The following is a 13,811-nucleotide window of genomic DNA, read 5'->3' as shown; positions in this document are numbered from 1 at the left end:
ACATATTCCCTTAACGATTGTGTTTGAAATAGAAACATAAAGTATTTTAATTCTCAGAGAGAACTTATAACTCTCCTACCATATGTTGGCAATCTCCAGTGTGAGAATAACTTATTATGTTATAACTAGAGGCCGGCACACAAAATTCATGTGCGGGTACAGTCCCTAGGCCCGGCCTGTGATCAGGGCCATCTTCCCCAGCTGCCCACAGCTGTCCCCGCTCCCCACCACCAACCACACCTGGTTCCCCGTTCGCCATCAAGTGATGGGTGCCTGACAGCCGGGGGGAAGGGACCGAGAGGTCTGCTGTTCCCGTCCACTCACCAACCCCACCCCCACCATGGGTGGTCATCAGGTGGTCGGAGCCTGCTGGCCAGAGAAAGGGACCAAGAGGTGGTCAGCACGCCTCATAGTGACTGGTCCAATGGTTGTTCTGGTCATTCTGCTGTTAGGGTCAATTTGCATATTACCTTTTTATTATATAGTATATTTTTTTTCATTCTCTCTACAACTTGAGGTAATATAAGACAAAACTAAATAGTTCTTAAGTGAATTTGATTTTAGTTTAAATAGGCAGGTCTTCTTTCTAAATTATTCTAAATAAGAAGAATCTAGAACACAAAAGTTTATGATGGAATTGATGCTCATCAACTGTAGAACATGAGAAGTCTATGGTTACAATTAATTGAGCTAATCCTCAATCAACTCCAATTTTCAACCCACATTCTCTTAAGTACTAGATCATTATTCTTTCAAAAGCAATTATCCACAGTTTCATAAACTAATTAAAATAAAACTTCATTTTTTTCTCACTTTAAAATATTTTCACCATAAAACTAAGTGATGAATGCTCTGTGGGATCACCATCTTATCTATTTAGATCCATCTTGCTCTCTAACTTAAAATTTAAAATGTGCTTTCAGGACAAGTTATTTACATTTTGCAAATTCAACACCAAACTGTAAGTGGAAGAGTGAAGATGAAATGTCCTGCTCTAACAATGGGCTGGTACCTCCTTTGCTCATAGTCAAACCTGACTCAGGTAGGCTCTGCTGTGGCTAGTGAAGAAGGAGCCTTAATTGACTCTCCCGAAAGAGAAAGAAAAGACTGTATTGATAATTCTCACGCTTCAATATGTATGCACCTTTTTACGAATCAAGGTCATTTCTTAGTACTTGTTTCAGAGAAAATTCTAGTTGTCTGATGATTGAAGGTGTCCCACTTTTCAAAAGAAGCTATTTTAAGAAGTCCTACTCTATTTACATGCTGCTTGGGATTAAGTAGATATAAAATAACTGCCTTTTGTCCTTAAGTGAAAACCTTTTAAAAGCACCAGGAAAATTTAATACAGCTATGGTTTATGTAATCTTAAAACTTGCACATTATATGCCTCAATTCCTCCTAGACAGAAAGCTGGAAGGGGGATCCCTGGGTGGAGTCCTCAGACAAGACAAGCAGATAAAGAGAATAAAAGCCATATCAAACACAAGGAACAGAAAATCCAAAGGCCAAATATGCCAGGAGGAGATTATGAATGGGGGAAGACTAGGACCAGGAGATCCAAGATCAGAATAAGGAAAATGGCGCTGAGGGAAAGCAGATAGGGACACAATCAGAAGGGTAAGAAAAGAGTGGTGGGATTGCAAATAGATTGCTTAGAGTGAAAATGTTTCAAACCCTTTTCAAGAGCCAAACTCTTTGTAAACAAAATTCCTTCTCTAAGATTTTTAACTTAAGGCCAAAGAAAGCTTCAAGTCAGTCTTTATTCAGTGACTAAAGTTCTAAGATACAAAGCTTAACAGCTGTCATAAACCGTGTTTCCCGCTGAAAGAGAGCAGGCCTTCAGTGAGCATGCATGAAGCTGACATGCTGAGGGAGGGAGGTGGGGAATTTTTCTGAGGCTTACATTGAATACGACCCTTTTCTTGGCTTCATTTGTTCCACCTTAGTTGGTACTCCTGAGCCAATAATTATACATATACAGTGTATATATTTTTGCATTGTAACTAAGGCTGAAAATATCCTCAGAAAGTAATTCATTGTTTGCAGCACCTCTCAGCATGTCTGCAGAGCACCAAGGTTCCCTAGATCAGAAATGGAAAGCCACTGCCCTAAGTAATAGCTATTATCTGAGACTTGTCTTTATGTGCAGACAGGGCTGTAATGGGGGCTGGTGTCAGGGATGAACTTACACACACTTCATTCATTCAGTCCACATATATTTACTGGATTCCTCTTATGTGCTAGGCAAGGGGACTACAACAGTGGATGAAACAGACATGTTCCTTGCCTTCCTGGTGCTTACAGTCTAATAGCCTGGTAGACTCATTGGCAATAAATTACAGAAGGCAAGCTCTCCTTGTTATTGATGGTTGCTACTCTTTTATAATAATGCAATAAATAATATTACTGCTCAAAATGAATATTATATGTTTATCATGAACATTTAATTAAAAGATCAATATTATTTGTGCAATGCCTACATTATTTGTCCTAAGACATACTAGGTTAGCTTATGACCACCATAAAATCTTTGAGAATATTTAATTAAGATGACATAGATGAGCTAAACATATGCTAGCCAAGTAATGAGGCTTTATTTTACATTACTTGTCACTGAAATTGTTTTGCTCCTTTAAACAAGGAGAAAAGTACCTTTCCTTACATTTGCAAACACAAGTTGTTAGCCCATATTGTTTTCCTTAGCAGTTAATATTATTATTTATGAATAGAAATGATTAAAGGATCCCTCTATTAGGAACCCAGAAGTTGCAAACATAATACTCAAATAGTAAGACAACTTAGTCCTAAGGTGAGATTTTTGGTGCAGTTATCATGGCATGAATTTGAAAGACTTTTGCCACCATACTGAAGGATGAGGCCTGGACTTGCAGAATTGTGTAAGTACAATTGTAAGCATTTATCAGAAAATACCTTTGGGACTTTGATCACACTGGAGATAAATAAAATCATTCAAGAATTTAGGTCAACATTTCAAGTTTCCACAAAGTTTCCACAGTACCAGAGGCACCAGTGGAAGGTGTGAGAGGACAAGAGCAGGATGAGAATCCGAGCAATGAGGTGCAGTTTTCGGGTGAAATCACAAGGAGAAGGATCTCAAATTCTTCCATTTAACTGGCAGTCTCTCCTTCCTGGGAGACAGGAAGTGATGACCTCACCAGGTATATTTACGCTGTAGGGTCACAATTTCACTACATCTGCTCAGACATAAATCTACTTCCTGCATCTGAGTCACCTGATTTTTATCTCGGTTCTCCACCTCTACTGAGGCTGCACCAGGTACCAGCTTAAGCTAGAAAAATGACTCAGGTTTCTCGGCAGAGCACTCCCCTTTCTGTGTTGGTTCTTCCATTGATTTATTCACTCAATATTTACCACGGGTATATATTCCATGTTCCAGTCACTGTGCTAGGTGCTGAGCTACAAGGGTGAAGAAGACGGTCTCTATCCTGCAACAGTATCGAAACTCATGGCAGTGGTCTCTAAACTTTATTACACACTCCTAATCATTTTAAGTTTTGTCAATAATGGATATTTACTATTTGCAAGTTTTAATACTATTATTGTATTCCTCTCATCTAATATCTCAGGGCAAAATAAATTCCCAGGATAATGTTCCTAAATAGCAATAGTTGATGTAAATCTATATTTTAAATGATCTTCATCACTTTAAATCTTCTGTAAAATGCAATCAGATTGTTACTGTGGCTGTTCTCACCTGTAACGGGTCTGATGGCAAGTCCACTACATGTTATTGCCCACAGCCACATGCTACACCGCAGCTGACAAAGTCCTCATAGACTGCTCTGGCTTCTTCTTGTCATCTGTTGTGCCCATATTACCGTATCATCTGGAATCCAGGAATATCTGTAGGAATACATTTAAGGCACTTGTCCATTTTATGAAGGTCAGTTTTGGCTTTAAAAAAAATTTCCATAATTTGTGGATCCTCTTAAAAACCAGATAAAGGTAATTATAACATTTCACAGTACGCTGAATGTGGGCAAATGAGTGAGATGCAACTTGGTATAATGAGGGGCTAGGTGAAGGTAGCTGGATGGATCCATGCATTAAAGATGGGAAAAGCTTACTTTGTTTCCCTAGATTTGGAATAAATATAAATAGAAGAGCTCACATTGCCTTCCTGCACCTGCACCTTCCTGCATGGGACCGACCTGCACGCCGCCTGGAGCAACAGCGGTCTGCCCAGTGAGACAGAGGCTCTGACATCTGTGATGTCGGAGCACAAAGGGCAGACAGCCTTATTCTGCTTGAGGCAGAAGGCTGAGGTGCAGAGAGGTAGGGGGAGGTGATATAGTATACAGTGGGTCTTAAAGAATCATGGGGTGGTTTCATCACAGACAGGGAGAAAGAAGGCCTTAGAAGACACAGCTGTTGAAGTCAGGGGGGTCACAAGAGCAGGATGTGTTTGGAGGAGCACAAGCAAGCAATTCTGGTGGCTGCAGGTTAGGGTGCCAATGGGCAGCCTTAGCTATCGACAGGGAAGTAATGGATGAAAAGGGGATTGACAGGAATCTGCTGGCGCCAAGAACACTGATGGCTTCAATTTAGAAAAGGGCAGCCAGAATTAAATAAATGAGCTGACAAGAGAGCAGATCACAGAGGTGGACAGATTTTTAAAGAGAAATCATTGAGGAACATGTCATATTAAAAGACACTGATGTGGAGCAGATTTCTTGGAACTAAGTAAATGGTTTTTATCTCCATGAATATCACAGAGAATAGAGCCGTTACCCATAAAAGCCTTTCCCAGTGTCAGATGTTTCTGGGTTAAACCAATGAAATAATTACATAACAAATTTGATTTTAAAGGATCCGATGACCATTTTGTCTTGCATGGCCACAGAGCTTTCTGAACTCCCAGCCACCGACATTCCTCTTTGTAGACTTCCTCCTCTTCAATAGCTCTAGCAAACTCTGGAGACTGGGCAGTGAGAGCTGTATAGGTACAAGGAGCCGAGGCTGTATCATGGAGCCTTATCCCACTTACTACTCTTATTATATCAAATCATCACATTGTGCACTTATATATCTTACAATTTTATTTGTCAGTTATGCTTCAATAAAGCTGAAAAAAAAACACCACTATTCGTCTACTCTTGAAAAATTCAAACTTTTGCAGAAAGACAATATTCTATATTTAAAGCACTATAACAATTACCATTGACAAGTAATTAGGGAACTGAGTTGAGGATCTCAAACTGCATCTGAACCACTACAAGAGAATAAATTTTTTTCATAATTAGTGGTGTCCAAAATGAAAGAAAAAGGGAAGACATTAAAACTAACCTGAAATTGCTAAATAGTTGGGAGAGAGAGAGTCATGTTAAAAGGAAGCATGAGCAAATTCTAAAAGGGTTGGCACATTAAACATTAAGGGGTTGTTTTAGGCAAAGCTGTGTAATAAATAACAGTCAGTACAAAGGCTTGGCAGATGTCAGAGAACTCAGCATTGAATCACCCTGAATTCTTCCAACTCTGCTTATTTTCTCCTGAAGAAGGAAAAATTTGAGAGGAACAGCACACTCCTTGGGGCTAAGGAGAGAAAGACCAAGTAGGACTTTGCGAGTCAGCCCTTCCAATGCCCCCTTCCATGTGCCCTCTACCCTCAGGAGGACCCCTCCCTCTCCTTGAGGTAATTCCAGATGTTACCAGGGAAGCAGTAAAACTTCCCCACCTTGTTCATACCACACCTTGACAACTAAGAATGTCTTTATTCACGCAGTTTCCGTAACAAAACTCTTGTTTGTTCTCCTTCTAAAATGAGCTATCTAATTATAAAAAAAGTTTTAAATACTTAAAAAGTCATCAGAATCCTATCCCTTAGAGACAGCCATTTGGTGACCTTTTTTTCAGCTTCCTTTTCTTTTCAAAAAAAATCTTTTTGTTATTGTTAATAATCCTCACATGAGGATATATATATATTTTAGAGAAAATGGAAAGGAGGGAGGAAGCAAATGGGAGGCGGGGAGAGATAGAGGGGGAAAGAAAAGTATCAACTGGTTGCCTCCCCCACAAGTCCCGACTGGGGGGTGGGAGGAGAGTGAACCTTCAACCTAGGTACATGTCCTTGATCGAACCCTTTGGTGTGCAGGCAGATGCTCTAACCACTTAGCATACCAGCCTAAGCAAAGACTGCATTCTTGTAGAGTAAATAGAACAGGGCAAAAAGCACCAAGCAACACTATGGCCTCATCCATTTGAGGGGACAGCTCTATACAAAAAGTAAAGTAGCTAACAGACTTGTGTGTCCCTTCTCCTGCTTCTGAGGCATCCAGAAGCCTGCCTATTCCAAGTTCCAACATCCGTTCACTCCACCTGAATGGTGACCCATACTTCAGAACGGCCTGTTTCTCTGTCCTGCTGTCCTGGGAAAATTCCCATGATGTCAGGTAGTTGTTTGAAGGATGTAATCTGAATAACTTCATGTTAACATGTGAATGAAGGAAAGGCTGCTTAAGCCAGGACCTTCCCAGGAGTATACTTGTTCACGCAAAAGTATCTCTGAAGGCTAGGATTTCAGGTTGGGTGCTAGCGTGAAATGGAAGAATTTTCCGTAGTGTGCGGAGATCGTTTTGATTTGAGAAATTATCCCCCACAGAAACCTAAAATCACAACATGGAAAGTCTGTCTCGGCTTACTGGTACTTGAGTTCCAGAATAATGCTGAGCTCCCAGCAATAGCACACTGTGAAGGCAGGCGAGCTGGGCAGCAAGACCCAGGGCTTCGGGATAATGCACATGCAGATGCAAACCCATCTTGCCCCTACTTTGAGGAATACCTTTGGCCAGATGTTGTTGCTGTTGTTATTTAACTTCTCAAACCTCTTTCCTCACCTGTTAAACAGCATTGCTATGGGACTAAAATGAATGAAATAGCCAATTTAAAGCGCTTGGCACACTACAGGTACTCAAGAATGGGAATTACTGTCATTTTTGTTATTTCTTTCCATCTTTGTACAACATTTAATAAACTGGGATTTTCCCAGTCGTCTGTTAAGCAGTAGTAGATGGAGTAGAGAAGGATGGCCCTGCTGACTCCTGGCCAATGGGGAACAATACATCTCCATGCACTGTCGTCAGTCACTGAAATGCTTAGACCGTTGCACATTTTTTACCCTGAGAGAGGTTACAAACCAGGCCAAACTTGGTCCCCAAACATAATTACTTTAACCTTCACAGTGTTTAGTTTCCTTTTGTTGAGTTCATTGCCAGCCTTTAACAACCAGGAAATATGATATAAAATCCTTATTTCCATCATCTTTCCAAAAATTCATGTTTCAAAAGCCTATTCCCTTATGAGAACAACGGATGGAGTAAATAGCAGCTAGCTCTTTCAGCCAGGGCATACGTTCTTCAGTAAGCCACAGTCCTCATCTTGCCTCATTGCACCCCAACACCAAGGAAGTGTCAGGTGCCATTGATTGTCCAGCCTGCACGGTTGCCTTGCTAACTGTGGGAACTCGTACTCATTTTCATTTCTGGCCTGGCTCTTATGGGAATTTGAGTTAGTGACCTCTGCCAAAGAGCTAATGAATATATTCCGTAATACCACTTAGCACTGTATTCCGGTTCTGAAATCAGATCATCTGTGTTTGAAGACTGATTCTCCAGATTCTCGTTTTGTGACCCCAGGCAAGTGACTTCCTCTCAGAGCCTTGGAGTTTCTGTTTCTCACGGCTGCAAGAGTAGTAACTGACTCATCTCACATGGTCATGATGAGGTTTACATAACGCAATGCATCTAAAGAACTTTTCATCCTACCTGCCTGTAAAAGGGGGCAATAGATGTCAACTACTACAATGACAACATTGAGAGGACAATGATGATGATGATGATGATTGCTGCTACTGCCACTATCATAATTATTACTAGTAGTAGCACCGCCACAATTACTACTAGTTAGTTGAGAAGGATAAAAACACTTAGGAGCTTTCTTCATCCTCCAGTCTGCTTTCTCAAAGAAACTGAAACTCATGTAGAAAGCCCTGGGTAACTTGGAGCCTTTCTAAAGTGGGAAGACCAGTTTCTATCCACCATTGCGCATGAGCAGAATGAGAGAGCTCCCACCTCATTCAAGCCCAGATGAAGAAGGCAAGAATCTGCCTCAAAATCCCAGTAAAAAATATGTTTTGGATAAGCCAACCCAGCAGGAGAACCAGAGTGGGGAGAAGACAGAACCTCTAGAGCAGCGGTTCTCAACCTGTGGGTCGCGACCCCTTTGGGGGTCTGATGACCCTTTCACAGGGGTCGCCTAAGACCATCGGAAAACACATATATAATTACATATTGTTTTTGTGATTAATCACTATGCTTTAATTATGTTCAATTTGTAACAGTGAAATTGGGGGTCACCACACCATGAGGAACTGTATTAAAGGGTCGCGGCATTAGGAAGGTTGAGAACTACTGCTCTACAGACTGGAAATTAGACAACTTCTGAGGGGCAAGGAAGGTATCCAAAAGTTGCTGCTGACCCCAGGAACACAAGACGTTCTCTCGGGGAATGAGGTATTGAGACAGAGCAAGGGAGGAAAAGGCGAGGATGCTGTTGGAGTGATTGCAGAGAGGAAATACAGTGCAACCTGTGGCCACAGCAGGCAATTTCTGACCCCAGCTAGGGAGCCACAGACAGGATTGGAAGAGAAGGGAGGTCATGCAGACAGGGAGAAGCCCTCCGTGTGATGGCACAGCCTGAAATTATTTCTCCTTAGGGCTCCACAAAGGGGAGAAAAACAACTGGGTTGTGCACCAAATGGACCCAACAGCCCCAAGGCAGGCCTTATGTCATGAACACAACTAACCTATCTTTAAACAAAGTACTTCCAGGCTTATCATTTGATCCCCAGCTAGCTGTATGAAGTAGTATTCTATTTTACAGATGAATGGCAGAGAAAGGGATTAAGTCAGTTGCTTAAAGGCACAAAACCAGTAAATGTGACTATTCCTAGACTAGCTTAACTCTTCTGAAACCAATTATTATGCACTGTTCACTGCACCATCTTCAGAAATTGCATTTTGTTCATCATCTGGTTTTCAGGTTTGTATTTTTCCTTCATAATTGTTATTTGCTTAAGGAAGTTTTGTTTTGTTGTTTGTCTTTAATGCAGATATGCTTTGTCTGAATACAGAAGGTTAAAAAAAAAAAAAAGATATGTCAAAGCCTGAACCAGCATATCTAAAGAGATGAGTTTCTCTGTGGTGTCAGGCATTAACTGAGTCATCAACAGTCCCAGCTGTAGATTAGAGTAACCCATTTCCCACCCCAGCCCCCAGACCACTAGAATTGGAGTTGGGGATTATATATGGTAAAATTTTGATATTAGATACATAGTAACTGTATCCAAAATATCTTACCCCCTTCCCACCCCCCATGAATAGATGAATCTTGTATTATTCTACTAGGAATGAAGGATTATAGTCAAGAAGAGAATGAAAAGTGTTAGAAAAATGTAACGCAAAGGAATATTCTCTTCCAGGATCTGAAATTTGCCTGTTTAGATAGTATAACTTTGCCAAGAACTTTTCAGTTAATACATGCTTCCAACACTGATTAGAAAGTAAAATGAACTCTCTCAAACTAGAGTGCTACTTTTCTTTTCTTTTTTCTTTTTTAAAGGAAAGGCCCTTGGAGCTTGAGATTGAGGAAGGTGATGGTAACAGCCTGGAGGGAAGAGGAGGGGGAGGGGAAAGGCACGGGAGTGCTCCCAGGAGGGAGAGTCCAGTCCTACCTTTTTAAAATAGATCCTATGATTTTGCTTTAAGAGAGTTTTCCAGAGCCGAGAATAGAACCTGTCTCTAAGGCTCCCAGTCCAGTGAACTAAACAATGTAGCTTCCTCATTTTCAAAGGTCTGTTTTAAAATGAACAAATCTTAACACTTCATCAAGCTAAGAAACAAAAGGAAAGAAATAGTCTCTTTGGCCAGGAAAAAGCTGAGATAGGTCTGAAGTTACCTGTAAGGCTGCCAAGCTAAATGGCATCCATTTCTTTCTTCTTCTTCTTCTTTTTTTTTTTTTAACCAAACAAAACCCACCACAAAGCTTTTCTTTTTCCTGACCCAAAGTCTGCATTTCGAAGTCACACAGACGAAATGCCTATCAAATCCAATGATATACAATAGATTCACAGGAAATGTTGGTGTTTCATAAGATAGAGATTTAAGGATCCAGTGTGTAAGTTTGTAAGACTGGGCTTTCAAACAAGATGTGCATGAGCCCGCAGACGCACACACACATATTCACAGACCACACATACCTACACCTTCCTGCAGAGGCACAAAGGTACTCATTTAACCTCCGAGGGAAAGCACCTGTGACACATATTTATGACATCACCCACTAAAGTGTATGTTTTTAGCTCTACTGACCTTTACGTGAACTAAGCAATAAAGCTGTTCACAAACCTGACAGACAGCAGCTTTTCCAAAGTGATACAGTGAATCACTGTCCCTAATGCACCCATCAAATTAAACAATTAAAACGGCATCTGGTAAAATATTTTAAAGGCCATTGTAACATAACACTGCCAAGATGACTGGGTCTATCTCAAAAAAGAAAAAATCATTTGCCAAGGCATTTATTTAAAAAAAGAATAAGAACTTAGCCCAACTGGTGTAGCTCAGTGGTTGAACATCAACCTATGAACCAGGAGGTCACAGTTCGAGTCCAGGTCAGGGCACATGCCTGGGTTGCAGGCTTGATCCCTCAGTGTGGGGCTTGCAAGAGGCAGCCGATCAATGATTCCCTCTCATCACTGATCTCTCTCTCTCTCTCTCTCTCTCTCTCTCTCTCTCTCTCTCTCTCTCTCTCTCTCTCCCCTCCCTTCCTCTTTGAAATAAATAATAAAAACATATATTTAAAAAAAGAATAAGAACTTATTCAGATCTCCATGCTGCTGCCAAACTCACTTGGGCACTGGTGGCCACAGACTGGTTCTAATAACACAGGAAGAGACAAGAGTCCCCTGGAGTCACAGACGCCCTCTTAAAATAAAAATAAAATTTCACTCAGTCACTCACCCTAAAACCAAGACTACTTTACCCAGCAAGGCTACCATTTAAAATTGAAGAAGAAATAAAATAAAATAAAGTAAAATAAAATAAAATAAAAAGAGCTCCCTAGACAAGCAAAAGCTAAAGGACTTTGTTACCATGGCACCAGTATTACAAGACAGTTTAAAGGGCCTATTTTAATAACAATAATAATAAGAAGAAGAAGAAGAAGAAGAAGAAGAAGAAGAAGAAGAAGAAGAACAAAAGAACAAAAGAAAGGAACATATTTAGAAATATAAAATGGCAGTAAATAATATTTATCAATAATCACTTTAAATGTAAATGACTAACTGCTCCAATCAAAAAATATGGAGTAGCTGAATGGATAAGAAAACAAGACCCATATTTGCTATCTATAAGAAACCCACCTTAGAATGAAAGATACACACAGACTAAAAGTAAAGGCATGGAAAAAGATATTTCATGCAAATGCAAATTTTAAAGAGCTGAGACAGCAATACTTATATCTACAGTAAAAGACAAAGATGGACACTACATAATGATAAAGGGAGCAGTCTATTTATGCACCCAACATAGGAGCATCTAAATATGTAAAGCAAATCTTGATGGACATGAAGGGAGAGACTGACAGAAATATAGTTAGAATAGGGGATTTTAACACCCTATTGACATCAATAGATAGATTTTCCAGACAGAAAATCGAGAAGGAAATGGTAGCCTTGAATGACACACTAGATCAGGTGGATTTAATTAATATCTTTAGACCATTTTACACCAAAGCATCAGAATATACATTCTTACTCATACAACTTAACAAAAGGAAGATAAACAACCCAATCAAAAAATGGGCAGCAGACCTAAATAGATACTTTACAAAAGATGACATAAGGAAGGCCAAGAGACATATGAAAACATGCTCAAAGGCACTAATCATCCGAGAGATGCAAATCAAAACAACAATGTGGTACCATCTCACACCTGTCAGAATGGCTTTCATCAACAAATCAACAAACGACAAGTGCTGGTGAGGATGCGGAGAAAAAGGAACCCTCCTGCACTGATGGTGGGAATACAGACTGGTGCAGCCACTGTGGAGAACAATACAGAGTTTCCTCAAAAAATGGAACTCCCATTTGACCAGTGATCCCACTTCTAGGAATATATCCCAAGAAACCAGAAACACCAATCAGAAAGGATATATGCATCCCTATGTTCATAGCAGCACAATTTACCATAGCTAAGATCTGGAAACAGCCTAAGTGCCCATCAGCAGATGAATGAATTAGAAAACTGTGGTACATCTACACAACAGAATACTATGCTGCTGTAAAAAAGAAGGAATTCTTACCATTTGCAACAGCATGGATGGACCTGGAGAGCATTATGCTAAGTGAAATAAGCCAGTCAATGAAAGAAAAATACCACATGATCTCACTCATTTATGGATAATAAAGACCATTATAAACTGATGAACAAAAATAGATACAGAGGCAGAGCAGCATCGAACAGACTGTCAAACTACAGCAGGAAGGCTGGGAGGGTTCAGGGGTGAGGGGGGTGGGTAAGAGATCAACCGAAGGACTTGTATGCATGCATATAAGCATAACCAATGGACACAAGATACTGGGGGGGTAGGGGAGGTCAGGGGAATGTCAAGGGGGGGGGGGGAAGGAGACATATGTAATACTCCTTGTAATACTTTAAGCAATAAAACAAAATTAAAAAAAAAATGGAACTCCCATTTGACCAGTGATCCCACTTCTAGGAATATATCCCAAGAAACCAGAAACACCAATCAGAAAGGATATATGCATCCCTATGTTCATAGCAGCACAATTTACCATAGCTAAGATCTGGAAACAGCCTAAGTGCCCATCAGCAGATGAATGAATTAGAAAACTGTGGTACATCTACACAATGGAATACTTCGCTGTGGTAAAAAAGAAGGGATTCTTACCATTTGCAACAGCATGGATGGACCTGGAGAGCATTATGCTAAGTGAAATAAGCCAGTCAGAGAAAGATAAATATCACATGATCTCACTCATTTGTGGAATATAATGAACAACATAAACTGATGAACAAAAACAGATCCAGAGACAGAGAAGCATCAATCAGACCATCAAACCTCAGAAGGAACATAGGGAAGGGTGGGGGTAGGGAAAGAGAGCAACCAAAGGACTTGCATGTATGCATATAAGCCTAACCAACGGATACAGACAACAGGAGGTGAGGGCATGAGGGGGGAGGTGGCGGGGGGGCAATAGGGGGGATAAGGACACATATGTAATTCCTTAATCAAAAAAGGGAAAAAAAGAATATACATTATTTTCAAGTGCATATGGAACATTTTCTAGGATAGACCACATGTTACGATATAAAACAGTCTCAATAAATTTAAGAAGACTGAAATTATATCAAGCATCTTCTCTGACCATAATGGTATGAAACTAGAAATTAAGCACAAGAAAAAAACTTAAAAATACACAAAGACATGGAGACTAAATAACATGTTACTAAACAGTGAATGGTTAAACAATAAGATCAAAGGATAAATGAAAGATACACTGAAACAAATGAAAATGAGAATACAACAATCAAAAAATCTATGGAACACAGTGAAAGCAGTCCTAATAGGGTAATTCATAACATTACAGGCCTGTCTCAAGAACAAGAAAAATCTTAAATAAATAATCTAACTTTACATGTAAAGGAACTAGAAAAAGAACAACAAATGATGACCAAAGTGAGTAGAAA

General features: G+C 40.0%; 1 protein-coding gene across 1 annotated transcript in view; it reads right to left on the bottom strand.

Moving 5' to 3' along the window:
- Positions 1–13,811, bottom strand: part of CCDC148 (coiled-coil domain containing 148) — a 226,082-nt gene that overhangs the window by 174,476 nt on the left and 37,795 nt on the right. The window contains exon 2 of the mRNA XM_036320389.1: positions 3,740–3,888. Coding sequence (XP_036176282.1) covers positions 3,740–3,791 — 52 coding nt within the window. The 5' untranslated portion in view covers positions 3,792–3,888. The remainder of the gene's footprint in view (positions 1–3,739; positions 3,889–13,811) is intronic.

Source organism: Myotis myotis, unplaced genomic scaffold (genome assembly GCF_014108235.1).
Source record: "Myotis myotis isolate mMyoMyo1 unplaced genomic scaffold, mMyoMyo1.p scaffold_m19_p_8, whole genome shotgun sequence".
Taxonomy (NCBI): Eukaryota; Metazoa; Chordata; class Mammalia; order Chiroptera; family Vespertilionidae; genus Myotis; species Myotis myotis.
Note: the sequence above shows the minus strand (reverse complement) of the source record. Positions and strands in the feature narration are given on the sequence as shown.